We start from the raw sequence: 15,898 nt of genomic DNA, 5'->3' as shown, positions 1-15,898 counted from the left end.
TCTATCTTTCTTAATGTATAGAGTCACTCAGTTCTCCTCTCTAAGAAGAGCTCTAGCCTAGAAATAGAATAGGAAACTCTAAAACTCTACAGTCCAAATGACTTCCACCCATCATAGATTAGCAGCTATCAATATCCCCTGATGCAAGTGCTCCACTCCATGGCTCACTGGAATTTAGCAGAAGTGGGAGGTTTAAGGGGTACCCAAAATTGATGAAGTGATCAAACATTGTCTCTGTACTAGTTAGGTTTCTTTTTTTTTTTTTTTTTTTGATAAAACACCACGATCTAAAGCAACTTATGGAGAAAAGGATTTGTTCCATATTATTCCTTATAGTTCTTCATGAAGAGAATTAGAAGTAGACACTCAAGATAGGAACTGCAGCAGGGTCCATAGAGGAACACTGCTTATAGGCTCCATTACCCAGGAGCTTGCTTGGATTGCTATCTTATACCATCAAGGTCCAACCACCCATGGTTAAAATGGCACACAGTGGGCTGAGCTCTCCCACATCAATTATTAACCAATCAAGAATATTCCCCCCAGAGGCCTGTCTACAGGACAATACAGAGGCAATTTTTCAATTAACGTTGTCTCTTGTAGATGACTCTAGTTTGTATAAAGTTAGCAAAACCTAGTGAAAATAGTCTTCAATGGCATCCTCAGTCATAATTTTATGTTTTCTGAAAGCTCTGAGCCCAGTCTCATTGCAAAAGTTGTTTATAAAAAGCTTGTGGTACACAAAATGTGCAGATCCAGTCAAGCAATTCTGAGTCCCCCAGAGTCTGAATTTTCCTCTTACATTCAATGATAAGGGTTGTTATGCCTGTATGGGACTGAACTGTGATCTTGTTAGACATCCAAGAACCCAAAGACACAAAATCCAGTCTGTGACAGGGTGAAAATCAGTTAGAAGTACTTAAGGTCCAGACTGAGGTAGAAAAATGCAGGTCATACTCAAGGGCTGGGAGCTCAAATCTTCATCTGTCCATCCATTTCTACCAAAAAAAAAAAAAAAAAAAGCCGGGCAGTGGTGGCGCACACCTTTAATCCCAGCACTCGGGAGGCAGAGCCAGGCGGATCTCTGTGAGTTCGAGGCCAGCCTGGACTACCAAGTGAGTTCCAGGAAAGGCGCAAAGCTACACAGAGAAACCCTGTCTCGAAAAACCAAAAAAAAAAAAAAAAAAAAAAGAAAATGGTAAGTGATAACTCTACTTGGAGGTGAGTATGGTAAGGCATGAAATCAATATGGGTTTTAAAGTCTCCCCTATCGATTCAGAACTTCTGAGAAGAAAATTAATTTGTCTGAAAGGACACTTTTATTACTTTGTTAGCATTTTTGTGTTCTTTGACAACCTATTTCTTTTTTTTCAAAATATGCACACACTGCATTTACTTTACTCGTCATCACGTTAGCTAAAATTTCAGGTGCTACACTCAACAGGATAGACAGAACAAACTCATTGTGTAATTCATTATCTTCAGGGGACACATCTGACTTTGTCTATTAAATATACTGTTTTCTCCAATTTATTCTATTATGATCTTATTAAAAAGATGGTATTCTACATTCCTAAGTGTTACTGGATCCTATTGGCTCCCTACAGGGAGGGGGGTTGAGAAAGTGTAGCATCAACAACACAGACACTGCAAGTCAGCTGAAGGCAGACAGCAGACTTGTTTATCCAATAATGGAGAAGGCCTTATGTACCGTCCTCCCAGCACCCAAACTGTATCCCAATCTGGTGGCATTGAGCGGTCATTCCTCATTGGCTGGGCATGATCAAGAACTCTGACAGCAACTAGGAACTCTGAAAGTGCCTATTGCTAGGCCCTTAGGCAGGCTCAAGGTTGGCTCATAAGAAAGTACGCTATGTGCATGCCTTGCCAACTGGTTTGGGCCAATTTCCTCAATCCTATGGGCCTGTCTAACTACATATCTACCCTTTTATTTTATTGCATGGGTGCTCAGCATGAGTCATAGTTCTTTGCTCCAGTCTTGTTGACTCTGCCTCAGAGGTGCTCAGCAACTGGACTCTACATGTGGTAGGTGAGATGAAGAAAGGAAGATGAGAGCCTCAGACACCTATATGAGGCCTCTGCTATAGGTAATGTGGACTGGCTACATCAACATCAGTAAAAGACCAAACAGTTGCTTTAGAAACTTCCATAAGATGTGGGAATTGCTAGAAATTGTTTCCAGTTTTCCCAGAGACTATGGGATTCTTAACAATTTTGAGCTGAAATTACCATATATCAATCTCTACTAATATGAGCATCTTGAGGGACAGTTCTACCTGTATGATTTTGAGACTATCACAACCACCCAGAAAATCTGACCAAGAGCAATATGCTTTGGAGGATTGAAAAATGTAATTCACTCTCAGATACACATTAATTTATGTCTGGGAGCTCAGCTTGAAGATCATCTGCAACCCTTCACTTCATTAACTTCTAGACCTGAAGATGAAATTCATTCTATATTTGTACCTGAATTTGTTTCTATTTCCTTCTCCCAGGCTGTGTTTCTGGAATTAGATGTTTTCTTAGTCATTTTTGTGGATAAGGGAAAAGAAGATATGAGAACTTAATCTCTACACTTGATGCGTGGAGTACACACAAAGGAGCTGGGCATATGGGAGATGGCAGACAATAGACTCAAAACAAATGCTATCCAAGGGTGGCTTCATTCTGGGCCTTGTGTTTGTGCCTCCATTATCTATCCTTATCCCCTTAAAATATTTATACTTTTGATTTGTTTCATTTTGTAATCTAACAAAAATTATAAATTTTTATAGGATACAAAGTGATTGTATTATATATATATATAATGTGTATATATAGTATGATGAGTAATTAAAGATTATATATATATATATAAATTCCAGTGTGATGTAGGAATATAAAAGCTATTATGGTATTACTCTGCATTTTATATGGCATGTTTACCAATAGATCTCAGACGTATATTCTTCCTATTGAGTCATACTTAGAGTCTCTGGGCAACTTCTTCACATTCTGTCATCCAACTTGAGCCACAGCACTGGTATCTCTCCCTTTTCTTCCTGTTCCTAACTTTTCAGTGTCTTTAAGCTCCACCCAGGTATTTCTTTCTGCAATAGTCTTACTTAACTTCTGAAGGTAGTTGAGCAAACAAGTTAGAGTAGTCCATGACCGCCGTACCCATGAAGACAATAGGGTGTTGAGGGAAGACAGAGAGCTCAGAGGAAGGGCCAGAAGTGGAGACAGTTGTATATGATACAGGAGAAAATGTATAAGAATTCTCTTGAAGGCCAAGGAAATAGGCAAGTATCATTGAAGTGGTTCCTTTCTTAGTATGTTGTCTGTTTCCGTCAACTCTTCAAACAAATTTCCAGAACCCAGGTTCTAGGAATATTGATTTATTCTTATATAAATTTTATTTCTTTGATTTATTTGAGACCTTGCCATTTTATGTCAATACAAGAAGCTCAGTTTTAATCCATGTTTTATGTCTTCATTGGCTCCTATTATATTTCTTATTAGTTTACAAATATTATTATTTTTATAAGGGTTTGTTAACTTCATGCAATACTACATCACATACAAATTAATATAAAAAGTTCATAGTTGGCCATGAACAGAAAAAGTCGTCATGTGTTAATTACAAATTTATAAAATATAAAACCTTTCTTTGCTAGTATTACTCCTTTTAATTATATATCTTACTGCCACCTTTACAATTCTGGAATCATTCCCTGCCTTCTATGTGTAGAAAAATGAGGTCAGTTGCCCAGAAAATGTAAAAGAAGATATGAAATAAATCATCACACTGATTTTGTTTTCAGTTGACTCTGAATTGCAATCACTGACATAACATAAGTCATACTTTTCCTTCTCTATTGAGACATGGAACAGAAAATGGGGCTGAAGGTAAAGCAACTATGTGAGGACTGAGGATGTCAAGGTGACAGTGTGGGCCTTAGAGAGTTTCATGATAAGGCTTGAAATAGCTTCTTTGTTAAAGAGCACTAACTGATTTTCCAGAAGATCCCAATTCAGTTATCAGCATCCTGTCAGCCTTCAGCTCCAGCTCAAGGAGATTCAACATTTCTGACTTCTCAGTGCATCTGCACCCATAGCACACACAAGGACACACACATAGGTGTGGTCATACCAACGTCTTATACAATAAAAGCTAGCTAGTAGAAATTAAGCTTCCAGATGATCTCTGCTCAATTTCTACATGTTTTGTAACCCAAATATGTGGAGACTTCAAGGAAACAGGCTTACTGCCAAGTTCTGGAGAGAAACCAAGAGCACTGGCATAGCCTGAAATGTTTGGGGGTCAATTGGATGCCACTGTCTAACAACTTGGACAAAGATAACCCATTCCTGACACTGAGCATTTTCTTTCATACCCTGCTTTCTCTACTAGGGGAATTATTAACCCAATCTAAGGGAACTCCAACCGCATACATACTCAGTATACATCCATATATATATTCAAGGAGGATCCTTTAGTAGTAATTTTCCATATGAACATTTTGAAATGTATTTATGGTTAGTTATCCCTCTGTCTATTCTGTGCTCTATCCTCTCCTCACATCAGTTGAAGAATATTATTTTAAGATGTGCTACATTTGTTTATGCTGTGGAACATTTGTTTAATGATGCAAAGATGTGTTGCATTCTTTTATGTGTTATTTGTGTAATTCTGTGAAGTTGTGCTGCTTTGCCTGACTAAACACCTGATTAGACTAATATAGAACTGAATGGCCAATAGCACGTCAAGAGAAAAGATAGGCTGGGACTGGCAGGCAGAAAGAATACATAGAAGGAGAAAGCTGGGAGAAGGGAGAAAGGAGCAAGAAAAGAAAGGGCCAGACACCCAGTCACATAGCCAGCCAGGAGTAAAAGTGAAAATAAGAATATAAAATTAAGAAAAGGAAATGTCTAGATAAAAAGATACATGGAATTATTTAAGTTAAGAAAAGTTGGCTAGAAATAAGCCCAGATAAGGTTGAGTATTTATAAGTAATAGTAAGTCTCTCTGTGGATTTATTTGAGAGCTGGGTGGTAGGGCCCACCAAAGAGCAAAGAGCCAATAGAGTAAAAACAACCAAAAACACACATCCATCCTGCCATTAACACTTTCCTGTACCTTGATTGTTCTTTATTCCATTATAGAAGGTTGTACCATTCACCATCTTAAGTCCTACTCTGATGACAGCTGACCAATTTCCTGACATCTGTGGGTATATAAAATGAAACACACACACACACACACACACACACACACACACACACACACACACACACACACACACACACACACATACACACACACACACCCCTGAAGTTTCAAGGATAACTCCTGAAATGAGATAAAACATATGGTGCTTCTACATCTGGGTCAAAGTTAGTTCACTCAGAATCAGTGTTTCCAGAACTATTCATTTATTTGTAAGACATATCTTGTCACTCATTCTTCCATGATGGAACTAAATGTGAGAGGAGCTGATGATTTGTGGTCAGAACTAAGAATGAAGTACAAAGAATGTATTACTTGCATAATTTCTCCTGTTTGTATGCTGAAGCCTAATCATGCTTTCTGAAATTGATTGCCCAACTTCATTGCTGGGAGACACGCCTTATTGAGTATATACAGGTTTACACAGAGTGTGTTATGAACATTGTAGCTCCTTGAAATTTAAGATTCCTCATGTTATTGAAAACTCTGGCTACCTTGTTCAATATTAGCTTAAAGCAAAATGTATTTCCTGTGCTTCATTTAATGTTAATTATATGGTAGGATGAACTACAAACTTTATCACTTCTGGACACTCCATGACCACTGTGCCCATTATGTCTTCCAGGTAATATAGAGGCTAATGGAGAATAGTGATTGGTGGTAGTCTAACTATGGTTTTCTGAGCCCAACTTGGAGATATTCCTCTCTTCCAAGAATAATTTAAGTTGCAGTGTTTGGGGAAATTTAACTGGAGTGACATGAACATACCATGTAATACAGCCCATAAGGCACCACTGACAGAAAAATTAAGCAATACCATCCAAGTGTGGTGTGGTGAACCAATGAATATAACTGTGATTAATAAATCAAATCAAGTGCAAGAGGCTGCTGACAGGAGCTCTGGGAATTTTATATAACGATACCATCAAACAAAACCTACACCTCTTTCTCTCTTCTCTCTCTTTTTTAGCCAAGAATAATACCAGTATGGAGTAAAGTATTGTGAAATCCTTCCAGCATTCATAATAAACTTTTTATATGCCCAGCCCTGTGAAAAACATCGGTGGACACCAAAGCTACTGTAACTGAAATAGGGGAACCCCATCATTGTTTCATGTCATCCTCAGAGGACAGTTTACCACATCACACAGGCATCCCCAGCATTTGGTGATATTACGATGTCCCTGGGATAAAAGAAGCCAGTCACCAAAGTTCAAGGAGGAAATGGAAAAATTCCTCTTCCAAGCTGAATAATAGAACCAAAGGTATCTACATTCTTATACTCAGAACCTGAACTTATTACTGCTGGTACTAGACAGTACTTAAGTATCTTGGAAGAGGACTTAAGCCTGATGGTCTCAACAAAATAGTAACATCTTGATGACACAAACAAGTAGGCAAAAGGATCAGTCTCACAGAAAAAAAGTAAAAAGAGGGAACAGAATTGGAAAATGCTGGTCTTGGCTGCAGTGAATCAGGATATTGTGACTAAAGATGTGGAAGACCATTGGAGCTTAGAGAGCAAAAAGAGCAGAGTCTGACCTGAGCCGTGACATAAGAAATATTTGACTTGAGTCTCTGGACCCACCTTGAGATTATGGCCTCCCATTGTAATATCACAAACGAATCTTTTCTTGGAACAGTGTGCTGATTTGGACCAACATCACTTTTGCATATTTGGGGTCTGCAATTGTTTCTCTTTGTGATATGACATGCTGCAACATGCAAATGCTCATTCTCTGGCTTGAAAAACATGCAGGACAGATGGAAAGCTGTGAGGAATAGTGAAAACCCCATTTTTTTCTAAAGACTTTTCAGGGATCCAAGCACTTTACAAAACTCCTGCACTGGAGAAAAAAGAGAAGTTACTCCTGTGGTGATAGTACTGATGTGGCAAACCCATGACAGGAAGGACCTGCCCTCAGACTGAAAACAGCCTGTCTGATGGTTCTACAGAACATGGTCTGGCTGCCCTAGGAGTACAAGCAAGAAAAATACCAAGACTCACCATGGTCCCCATGCTCAGAATGCTGCTGTGCCTTGGTAAGATATGAAGAGGGAGAGTGGACACTCAAGTCTGTAAGGAACCCTACTCCAAGCCAGGTATTTTTGAGTCTGGAGACCCCATGATATTGACCCTGTCTCTCATATGGGAAAAATCTCTCAGAGTGAATTTTCTTTCAGGACTGAGTGTGGCACAGATGACTGCAGTCCTGGCAGGTGAGTGTCTCCATCCATCCCAAGATTTTATTCTTCACTCTGAATACCAGATATTATTTTTGTTTTCCTCTTGGTCATCTCTTCACAATGTGGAGTGAAAAAAGTTTATGGATAATGTTGTGATGCCTGTAAGTGCTCTATGCTAAGGCTTGGTGTCTGAGGGAGGATTGTATGGGACTCAGCCTTTGGTTTCCTTGCAGGAACACTCCCAAAGCCCAAAATCTGGGCTGAGCCACAGTCTGTGATTGCCATATATGCACCTGTGACTCTTTGGTGTCAGGGGTCCTGGGAGGCCAAGGAGTACCATTTGCTTAAAGAGGGAAGCTCAGATCCTTGGGACAGAAAATCCCCTTTGGAACGCTCGGACAAGGTTAACTTCTACATTGAACACATGACAGTGGACTTTGCAGGGATATATAAGTGTTACTATAAGAGCCCTGCTGGCTGGTCAGAATACAGTGACATCCTGGAACTTGTGCTAACAGGTGAGTTGATACTCAGGGTTCCTAGCATAGGCTCTCCCTTCAGAAAGAGTTCAATTCTCCATGGGTTCTTTTCTCAGAGCCCAAGCCTGCAGGACAATATGGGTCGATTATGTTCATTTCACACACTTTCCCTTGTATCCTAGGAGTCTTTGGTAAACCAAGCCTGTCTGTCTGGCCCAGCCCTGCTGTGACCTCAGGAGAGACCATAACTATGCAGTGTAGTTCATCACTGGGATTTGGCAGATTCATTCTGATCCAGGAAGGAAAGCACCACCTCCCCTGGACCTTGGACTCACAGCAAAGTACCAATTGGGAGTTTCGGGCTCATTTTGTTCTGGACCCCGTGACCACCATCCACAATGGTACTTTCAGATGCTATGGCTATTATAGGAACCTTCCCCAGGTGTGGTCAAAATCAAGTGACCCGCTTCACCTCCTGGTCTCTGGTAAGGACCCCTGATCCATCCTTTCTTAGAGTGTTACCCAGCGATTGCTCTGAGAAGAGCTCTAGCATAGAAGTATGGAGACTTTACAGTTCAAAAGACTTTCACACCTCATAGAGCAGCAGCCGTCAGCATGCCCTGGTGCAACTGCTCCTCTCAGTGACTCATTGGAATTTAGTAGAGGCAGGAGGGCTTGAGAAAAGACAGTATATGGAATGCTCAGATATTTTCTCTGTGCTGTTTAGGTTTCTATTTTTGTGATAAAGCACCAGGATCTAAAGCAACTTGTGAAAGAAAGGTTTTGTGTCTTTTTATAGTTTACAGTCCATAACAAAAAGAATTAGAAGTAGGCACTCAGTGAAGGAACTGAAGCAGAGGCCATGGTGGAGCGTTGCTTACAGGCTTACTCCCCAGTACCTTGCTCAGACTATTTTCTTATACCATCAGGGATTGTGATTGCTCCCCTCCCCCACATCAGCAATCATTCGATCAGTCAATAAATTCCTCCACAGACTTGCCTACAGGACAATATGATGGAAGCATTTTCTCAGATGAATCTAGATTGTATCAAGTTAGCAAAACCTAATCAGAACAGTCTTCAATGGCATCCACAGGCCTTCATTCTCTTCTTGTTTTTATTTCCTGAAATAAACGGCACAGTCTCATCGTAACAGCTGGTCACCAAAACCTTGTGGTAAAAATGATGCACAGACTCGATCAGGAAGCTTTGTTTCCTTCAGAGTCTCAACCCTTTCCTTATATTCAATGACATGCTTTGTTGAGGCTGGGCGGACCTGATCTGTGACCTTAATAGACAAACAGGAATCCAGAGGCACAAAATCTGGTCTAAAACAAGGTGATAGCCAGTTGGAATTACTTAAATTTCAGATTGAGGTAGAAATTGTCGGTCCACAGTCAAGTGCTTGAAGTTCAAATTCTCACCTCTCCATATATCTTTGGCAGAGTCCAAGGACCTGTCTCCCAACCACACTGAGAATGGTAAGTAAGAGCTCTTGGGATGTGGGTACAGCAATGTGTGAGATCATAATTGTTTGGTAAAGACTCCTCTGAAGTTGGGAAATTGGGGAAAGTTTACTTATTCCCCACCTAAAAGCAGCAGGAAATGTTTTTACTAGATCTGCAAAATGAAATCCCATCAAAATAACATGCCTTTTAGTGAAATAAGAATAAATGAAAGCCGGATGGTGGTGGCGCACGCCTTTAATCCCAGCACTCGGGAGGCAGAGCCAGGCGGATCTCTGTGAGTTCGAGGCCAGCCTGGACTACCAAGTGAGTCCCAGGAAAGGCACAAAGCTACACAGAGAAACCCTGTCTCGAAAAAACCAAAAAAAAAAAAAAAAAAGAATAAATGAAAGCATGAGGAGTCCAGAGGAATGGCCCAGCTCTCTTAAGAATTTTATAGATTCTACTCAAAGTATTTGATCCTCTGGGGAAGCTCAGACCATTAGAATCTGAAAACCGTGACCACATGAGAATCAGGTGAAATGGAGAATTCTAGATGAAGAGAAAGACACAAAATGTCTAGATCTGTCAAGGAGATGGGAGACTGGGTGCACAAGCGTTTACTGAGAGATTTTAGGTTGACATGACTTCTTTGACTGCTGTTTACAGAACCCCCAGCCTCACTGCACGAAGGTCACACAGTTGAAAATCTCATCCGAATGATCATGGCTGCCTTGGTTTTAGTGACTCTAGTGATTCTGCTGTTAGAGGCTTGGCACAGGAAGAAAATGGGAATAGATGCAACCAGGAGATAAACACAAAAGTCTACCAGGTTCCACACATGAGCAGACCATGGAAAATAAATCTGCTTGTCCCATACAAGAAAGAAAGAAATGTAAAGAAAACTGGATGTACTTTAAGGATGTACTTCACCCTTTAAAGATCCTGGAAGCTAATGTGTTCTGGATGTAGGAAATTCTGTAGGTTTCTGTCAAGAGCACTTTCCTGCTCAATTGTACTCTTTTCTCCACATCTCACTGTGAATATATGCTCACTACTTCCTCCTCTCTTCTTACTTCCCTACCTCATGTATGTCATGGGCCCTTGCTTTCCCTCACTGTCAAATAATATTTTCCTTTACACTGCCAGAGTCAGTGTTGTTCATACTCAGCCTTTTTCTCTTACTGTTGAGAAAGAGAACACAGTTCAAACAACAAAAATAATTGGAAAAGCTAGATACCATGATTGAATTAAGTGGGATAAATATGATGCCCCAAAGTCTCTTTCCCTGGAAACCAGTGTCTTCAGTGTTCATTACTAGAATGATCTGAGGATTCTTCTGGAAAACTTAGTATTTGCCTCAAAGTAATGATGATAGTGGGAAATAAAGAGGAGGGATATTGTTTCTATGGCTTTGAAGTGTAGCATGTCACCACCCTTGTTGTTTTAAAACACTTGTAAGTAACAAACATGTCACACTGACATTAGCCAAACCCCAAGTCTCTATATCTCCACTAAATTAAGTGAATTGAGAACAGCTATCCAGAACCTGTATGATTCACAACATTACCTTTTACACTTCCACTCAAAAATATTTTATTTAACGTGTTCTACACTTGGCCTTTGCAAACTGCATTATTTTTTCTACTCAAAAATCACTGTCATAATTCCAAGATAAGGTAACATGTGTGAAGTTCAGAAGTGACATTTAGTTGATGTATTACTTGTAATTTGAAATCTCAATGTTTACTGATGTTTAATACAAAGGGAATTGTTTCGTATATGGCCTTAATCTACCAGGATGCAATCATTAATTATGAATATTAACTTTTCCCCTACATTTGAAAACATGGTTTCTCTTAAAAGATGATGCTTTATTTATTCTTTGACACTCATACAATGTGTTTTGATCATATTCATGCATCCTCCCCACTCAGCATCACCTATCCATTCAGACAGAGCTTCTGAAAAGATAATCAGTTTTTCTGAAATGAAACTTTTATTCCTTTGCTAGTTTTTGTTTACTATATTCTTTGACAAGCTGTCTATTTTTTCCAATTATGCACACACTGTATTTAATTTATTTGTCTAGTTGTGTTACCTAAAAGTTTAAGTGCTGTGCTATACATGATAGACAGAAGGGATACACTGCATTTTTCCTCATCATCAGGGGACATTTCTGACACTGTCTATCAAATATGTTACTTCAAACTTATTCAAATATGATCTTATTAAATTTTTTGTGATATTTTGGAGGAATGACTATGTCATAATGAAAAATATTGCTTCTGTCATGGTCTCTGCATTTAATTGTAATGTAGAAAGTTTACTTTTTTTTTTTTTTTTTTTTTTTTTGGTTTTTCGAGACAGGGTTTCTCTGTGTAGCTTTGCGCCTCTCCTGGAACTCACTTGGTAGCCCAGGCTGGCCTCGAACTCACAGAGATCCGCCTGGCTCTGCCTCCCGAGTGCTGGGATTAAAGGCGTGCGCCACCACCGCCCGGCAAGTTTACTTTTTTTAAATGTCAAACAGATGTTACAAAACCTTTCCACATATTCATGGGATTTAATTCTGTTTACATATCACAGGCTAATGTTGTATTACACGTTGGGTGGGTATCATTGAGTTCTAATGGAAGATAATATCAAAATTCACCATGAGAAAATGTTTCATACTGCACAGGTAAAGGGTGGACAAAACTCCACAGACACAGTTTCAGTAAGGAACTTATAGAACCACCTCTGTGCGTGTTATCTGTTGCGGTGAGATATGATAAATATATGTTGTTGAGGATGTTTGAATTTTTATTTTTTCACCATTTCATACATTGATATGATGTATTTACTCATTGATCTCCATTCTCCTATTTTGCACTCCACTCCTGCAGCATTCAAAATCTTTTTCTCGAGAAGCCTCCCCTGACATGGTTTTGTTTTTGTGTGTGGTCCATTGAGTTTAGTCAGAGCTACCTGACTGAGCACAGGAAGAAGGTTATTTGGTGAGCACGGACAACTCATCTGTGGTACTGCATTGAAGAAAAGCCTGACTCTCACAATGGCCACTAATTGCCAATGGTCTCTCTGGAGAAGTGCATTTTACATTAATTATGTTTATTTATTTTCTTTGAGATATAGACATTTTTTTCATTCTTGTAAAGGTTTTAAGGTGCTCAGTTGAAGCTTCTTATCTTAAGCAGACAGTGCATTGGAGGCAATTAGCCTAGTTTTGTACAGAGTATGAGAAACAGCACTTTTTTACATTTAAAGGTAAATTTTTGGAGATTTTGCAATTTTTTCTTGTTACAACACTTTTTTGTAAGATCAAAACAATGTTTTGTTTTGTTTGCTTTGTAATTTCACTTTATTCTAGTGTGATTTTCCCCTCTTTTTTGGATTTATGGATTTTTTTTTAGTTTTTAATTTTTTTATTTTACATTCTATCCCCAATTCCTTCTCTATCCCCTTCTTCCATCCCCCACATCCTCCCCTATCCCATACCCCTTCCACTCCTCAGAGTGGGTAAGGCCTCCTATGGGTAGTCAACAAATTCTGGCATACCAAGATGAGGTAGGGCCTAACCCCACCCACCTGCATCAAGGCTGAGCAAGGTATCCCTCCATAGGGGATGGGCTCCAAAAAGCCAGTTCATGCACCTGGTATAAGTCCTGATCCCTCTGCCAGGAGCCCCACAAACAGATCAAGACTCACAACTGTCACCTAAATGCCCTTCAACCAAAGAATGGATAAAGAAAATGTGGTACATTTACACAATGGAGTATTACTCCACAGTAAAAAATAAGGACAGCATGAAAATTGCAGGCAAATGGATGGAACTAGAAAAAATCAACCTGAGTGAGGTTATCCACACCCAGAAAGACAAGCATGTTATGCACTCACTCCTATGTGGATATTGGATGCAAAGCAAAGGATAACAACCATAAACTCCACAACCCTAGAGAAGCTAGATAAATGGAGGACTAAATGAGGGACACATATGGAGGCCCAGGAATGGGAAATAGTTACGATCTCCTGGGTAAACTGGGGTGGGAGGATGGGGAAGGGAGGGGAAGCAGGTGGAGAGCATGAGGGAATTATAAGGACTTTGAACCACTTTACTTAAATTTTCTGATTTGTAACCTGCCTTTCCTTGTTTTTGGCATCTGTATAAAATGTACGAACTCCAGATATGGGTTTTTCCCTTACAATTCGAAGCAAGATCCAATCAGCTCTCTTTATAAGATCAATTCTATCGCTTTTGGGATATTTGCTGTTGATTTCTCCCAAAAAATTACTGCAAGCTCTTTGCCAAGGTTCACTTTCTGTCCATAATTTTTCAATGTCCTCCTTAGTTAAAGGTACGACAATTTCTGCTGGGTCTATTCCTGCTAATTGACGAAGTCTCAATTTTCCTTTCCAAATCATGTCAGAGATTTTTTCCACATAAGTTTTTAATTTTTTATTTGGTTTATTTGGTAAAAATATCCATTCTAATATAATATCTTCCATCTGCATTAATATTCCTGTAGGAGAATGTCTAGAAGGTAAAATAACCAAAATGCAATCCAGCTTTGGATCAATACGATCCACGCATCCTTCATGCACTTTCTTTTCTACCAAGGCCAATTCTTTCTCAGCTTCAGGTGATAATTCTCTTGGACTATTTAAGTCCTTGTCACCTTCTAAGGTTTTGAACAAATTATGCAGTTCATCATTTTTTACCCCAACAATAGTTCTTAGATGAGAAATATCTCCAAATAATCTTTGAAAGTCATTAAGAGTCTGTAGTCGATCTCTCCTAATTTGCACCTTTTGGGGTCTAATTTTTTGTAGCTCTATTTTATATCCTAAATAATTAATAGAATTTCCTCTTTGTATCTTTTCAGGAGCAATTTGTAATCCCCAGCAAGGCAAAGTTTTCTTTACTTCTTCAAACATTCTTTCTAAAGTATCTGCATTTGAGTCAGCTAGTAAAATATCATCCATATAATGATAAATTATAGATTTAGGAAATTTTTTACATATCACTCCCAATGGCTGTTGTACAAAATATTGGCACAGAGTTGGGCTATTCAACATTCCCTGTGGGAGGACCCTCCATTGAAATCTTTTAACCTGTTGAGAATTATTATAAGTAGGCACTGTGAAAGCAAATCTTTCTCTGTCTTTTTCTTGTAAGGGTATTGAAAAGAAACAGTCTTTTAAATCAATAACTATGAGAGGCCATCCTTTTGGTAACAGAGTAGGCAAAGGAATTCCAGATTTTAGAGAGCCCATTGGTTGAATTACTTTGTTAATTGCTCTAAGGTCTGTTACCATTCTCCATTTACCAGATTTCTTTTTAATAACAAATACAGGAGAATTCCAAGGACTGGTTGATTCCTCAATATGCTGAGCATTTAACTGTTCTTCTACCAGCTCTTCCAAAGCCTGGAGTTTCTCTGTTGTTAAAGGCTATTGCTGGACCCATACAGGCTTGTCTGTTAACCATTTTAAAGGTAGAGCTGTTGATGTCTTTGGAAGATCATCAGTTGTTGTGTCCTGTTCTTGTATAATATGGATGCCTGGTGACCATTCAGAATATTGCCTTCTAATATTTTTCTCAGAAACATGTGCTAGTTTATGATTTGTTTCTGAGATTGGAGGGATGTTAATCTGAGTATTTCATTGTTGCAACAAGTCTCGACCCCACAGATTCATAGCTATGTTAGCTACATATGGTTTCAATTTTCCTCTGTGTCCTTCTGGACCTATACATTCGAGCCATCTTGCACTCTGTTTCACCTGAGATAATGTCCCAATACCTAAGAGTTGAATGTTTACCTCCTGAAGAGGCCAAGTTGGATGCCAAAATTCTGGTGCAATTATGGTAATGTCCACACCTGTGTCTACCAGACCAGACAACAAAACACCATTTATTTTTATCAATAATTTTGGTCTTTGTTCATTAATAGAAGTTTGCCAAAAAAATTTTCTTTATGTTTTCTCCTGAATTTTCTATTCTCTCTGTTTCATCATCCTGATCAGCATGACTTATTCCAATAGGCATTTGGTTATTTAATTGCTCTGAGTAGGGGTTTCCTCTACGACTGCAGGAAAGGTTTGAACTGGATTGGCTATTGGGGCCTGCATGAGGCCCCTCTGGGAGTTTCCCGAAGAGTGAGGCAAAGGATTACCCTGTCTGTCCCTTGTTGATCTACACTCATTGGTCCAGTGTTTTCCCTTACCACACCTTCTGCATACTCCAGAAGGAAGGGGCATTCTGTTGCCATTGTTCCTTGAGGAAACATTGTTTCTAGGAATGACCTGTTTACACTCCCTTTTCAAATGTCCTTGCTTTCCACATCCAAAACATCTAACATTCCTCAAACCTTTTGAAATTGCTTCTCCTACCCACGTATCATCATGCTTATGAGCTTCAACATTAACTGTGTCTCTAATCCAATCTTCCAAAGGTGCAGATCTTGCCTTTAATGGCCTGATTATTGTTTTGCATGCTGCATTTGCATTCTCAAAGGCCAAAGTTTCGATTATTATCTTACTAGCTTCTGAATCCGGGA

The 15,898-nt window shown here is 39.2% G+C and overlaps 1 protein-coding gene across 2 annotated transcripts; it reads left to right on the top strand.

Moving 5' to 3' along the window:
- The first annotated feature begins 7,186 nt into the window (after positions 1-7,186).
- LOC128094294 (leukocyte immunoglobulin-like receptor subfamily B member 4A) lies at positions 7,187-11,619 on the top strand. 2 transcript variants are annotated; one of them, XM_052712556.1, is made up of 6 exons: positions 7,187-7,276; positions 7,418-7,453; positions 7,654-7,938; positions 8,082-8,384; positions 9,345-9,380; positions 10,014-11,619. In XM_052712556.1, the coding sequence occupies exons 1-6, from the start codon at positions 7,243-7,245 to the stop codon at positions 10,157-10,159; spliced, it is 840 nt and encodes a 279-aa protein (XP_052568516.1). In that variant the 5' UTR covers positions 7,187-7,242; the 3' UTR covers positions 10,160-11,619. The 2 variants fall into 2 exon arrangements, with proteins under 2 accessions (XP_052568516.1, XP_052568517.1); XM_052712557.1 differs by having other exon boundaries at positions 7,193-7,336.
- The last annotated feature ends 4,279 nt before the right edge of the window (positions 11,620-15,898 follow it).

Source organism: Peromyscus californicus, unplaced genomic scaffold, assembly GCF_007827085.1.
Source record: "Peromyscus californicus insignis strain IS unplaced genomic scaffold, ASM782708v3 Scaffold_4__1_contigs__length_199733344, whole genome shotgun sequence".
Taxonomy (NCBI): domain Eukaryota; kingdom Metazoa; phylum Chordata; class Mammalia; order Rodentia; family Cricetidae; genus Peromyscus; species Peromyscus californicus.
This window is presented reverse-complemented; position numbering and strand designations above follow the sequence as displayed.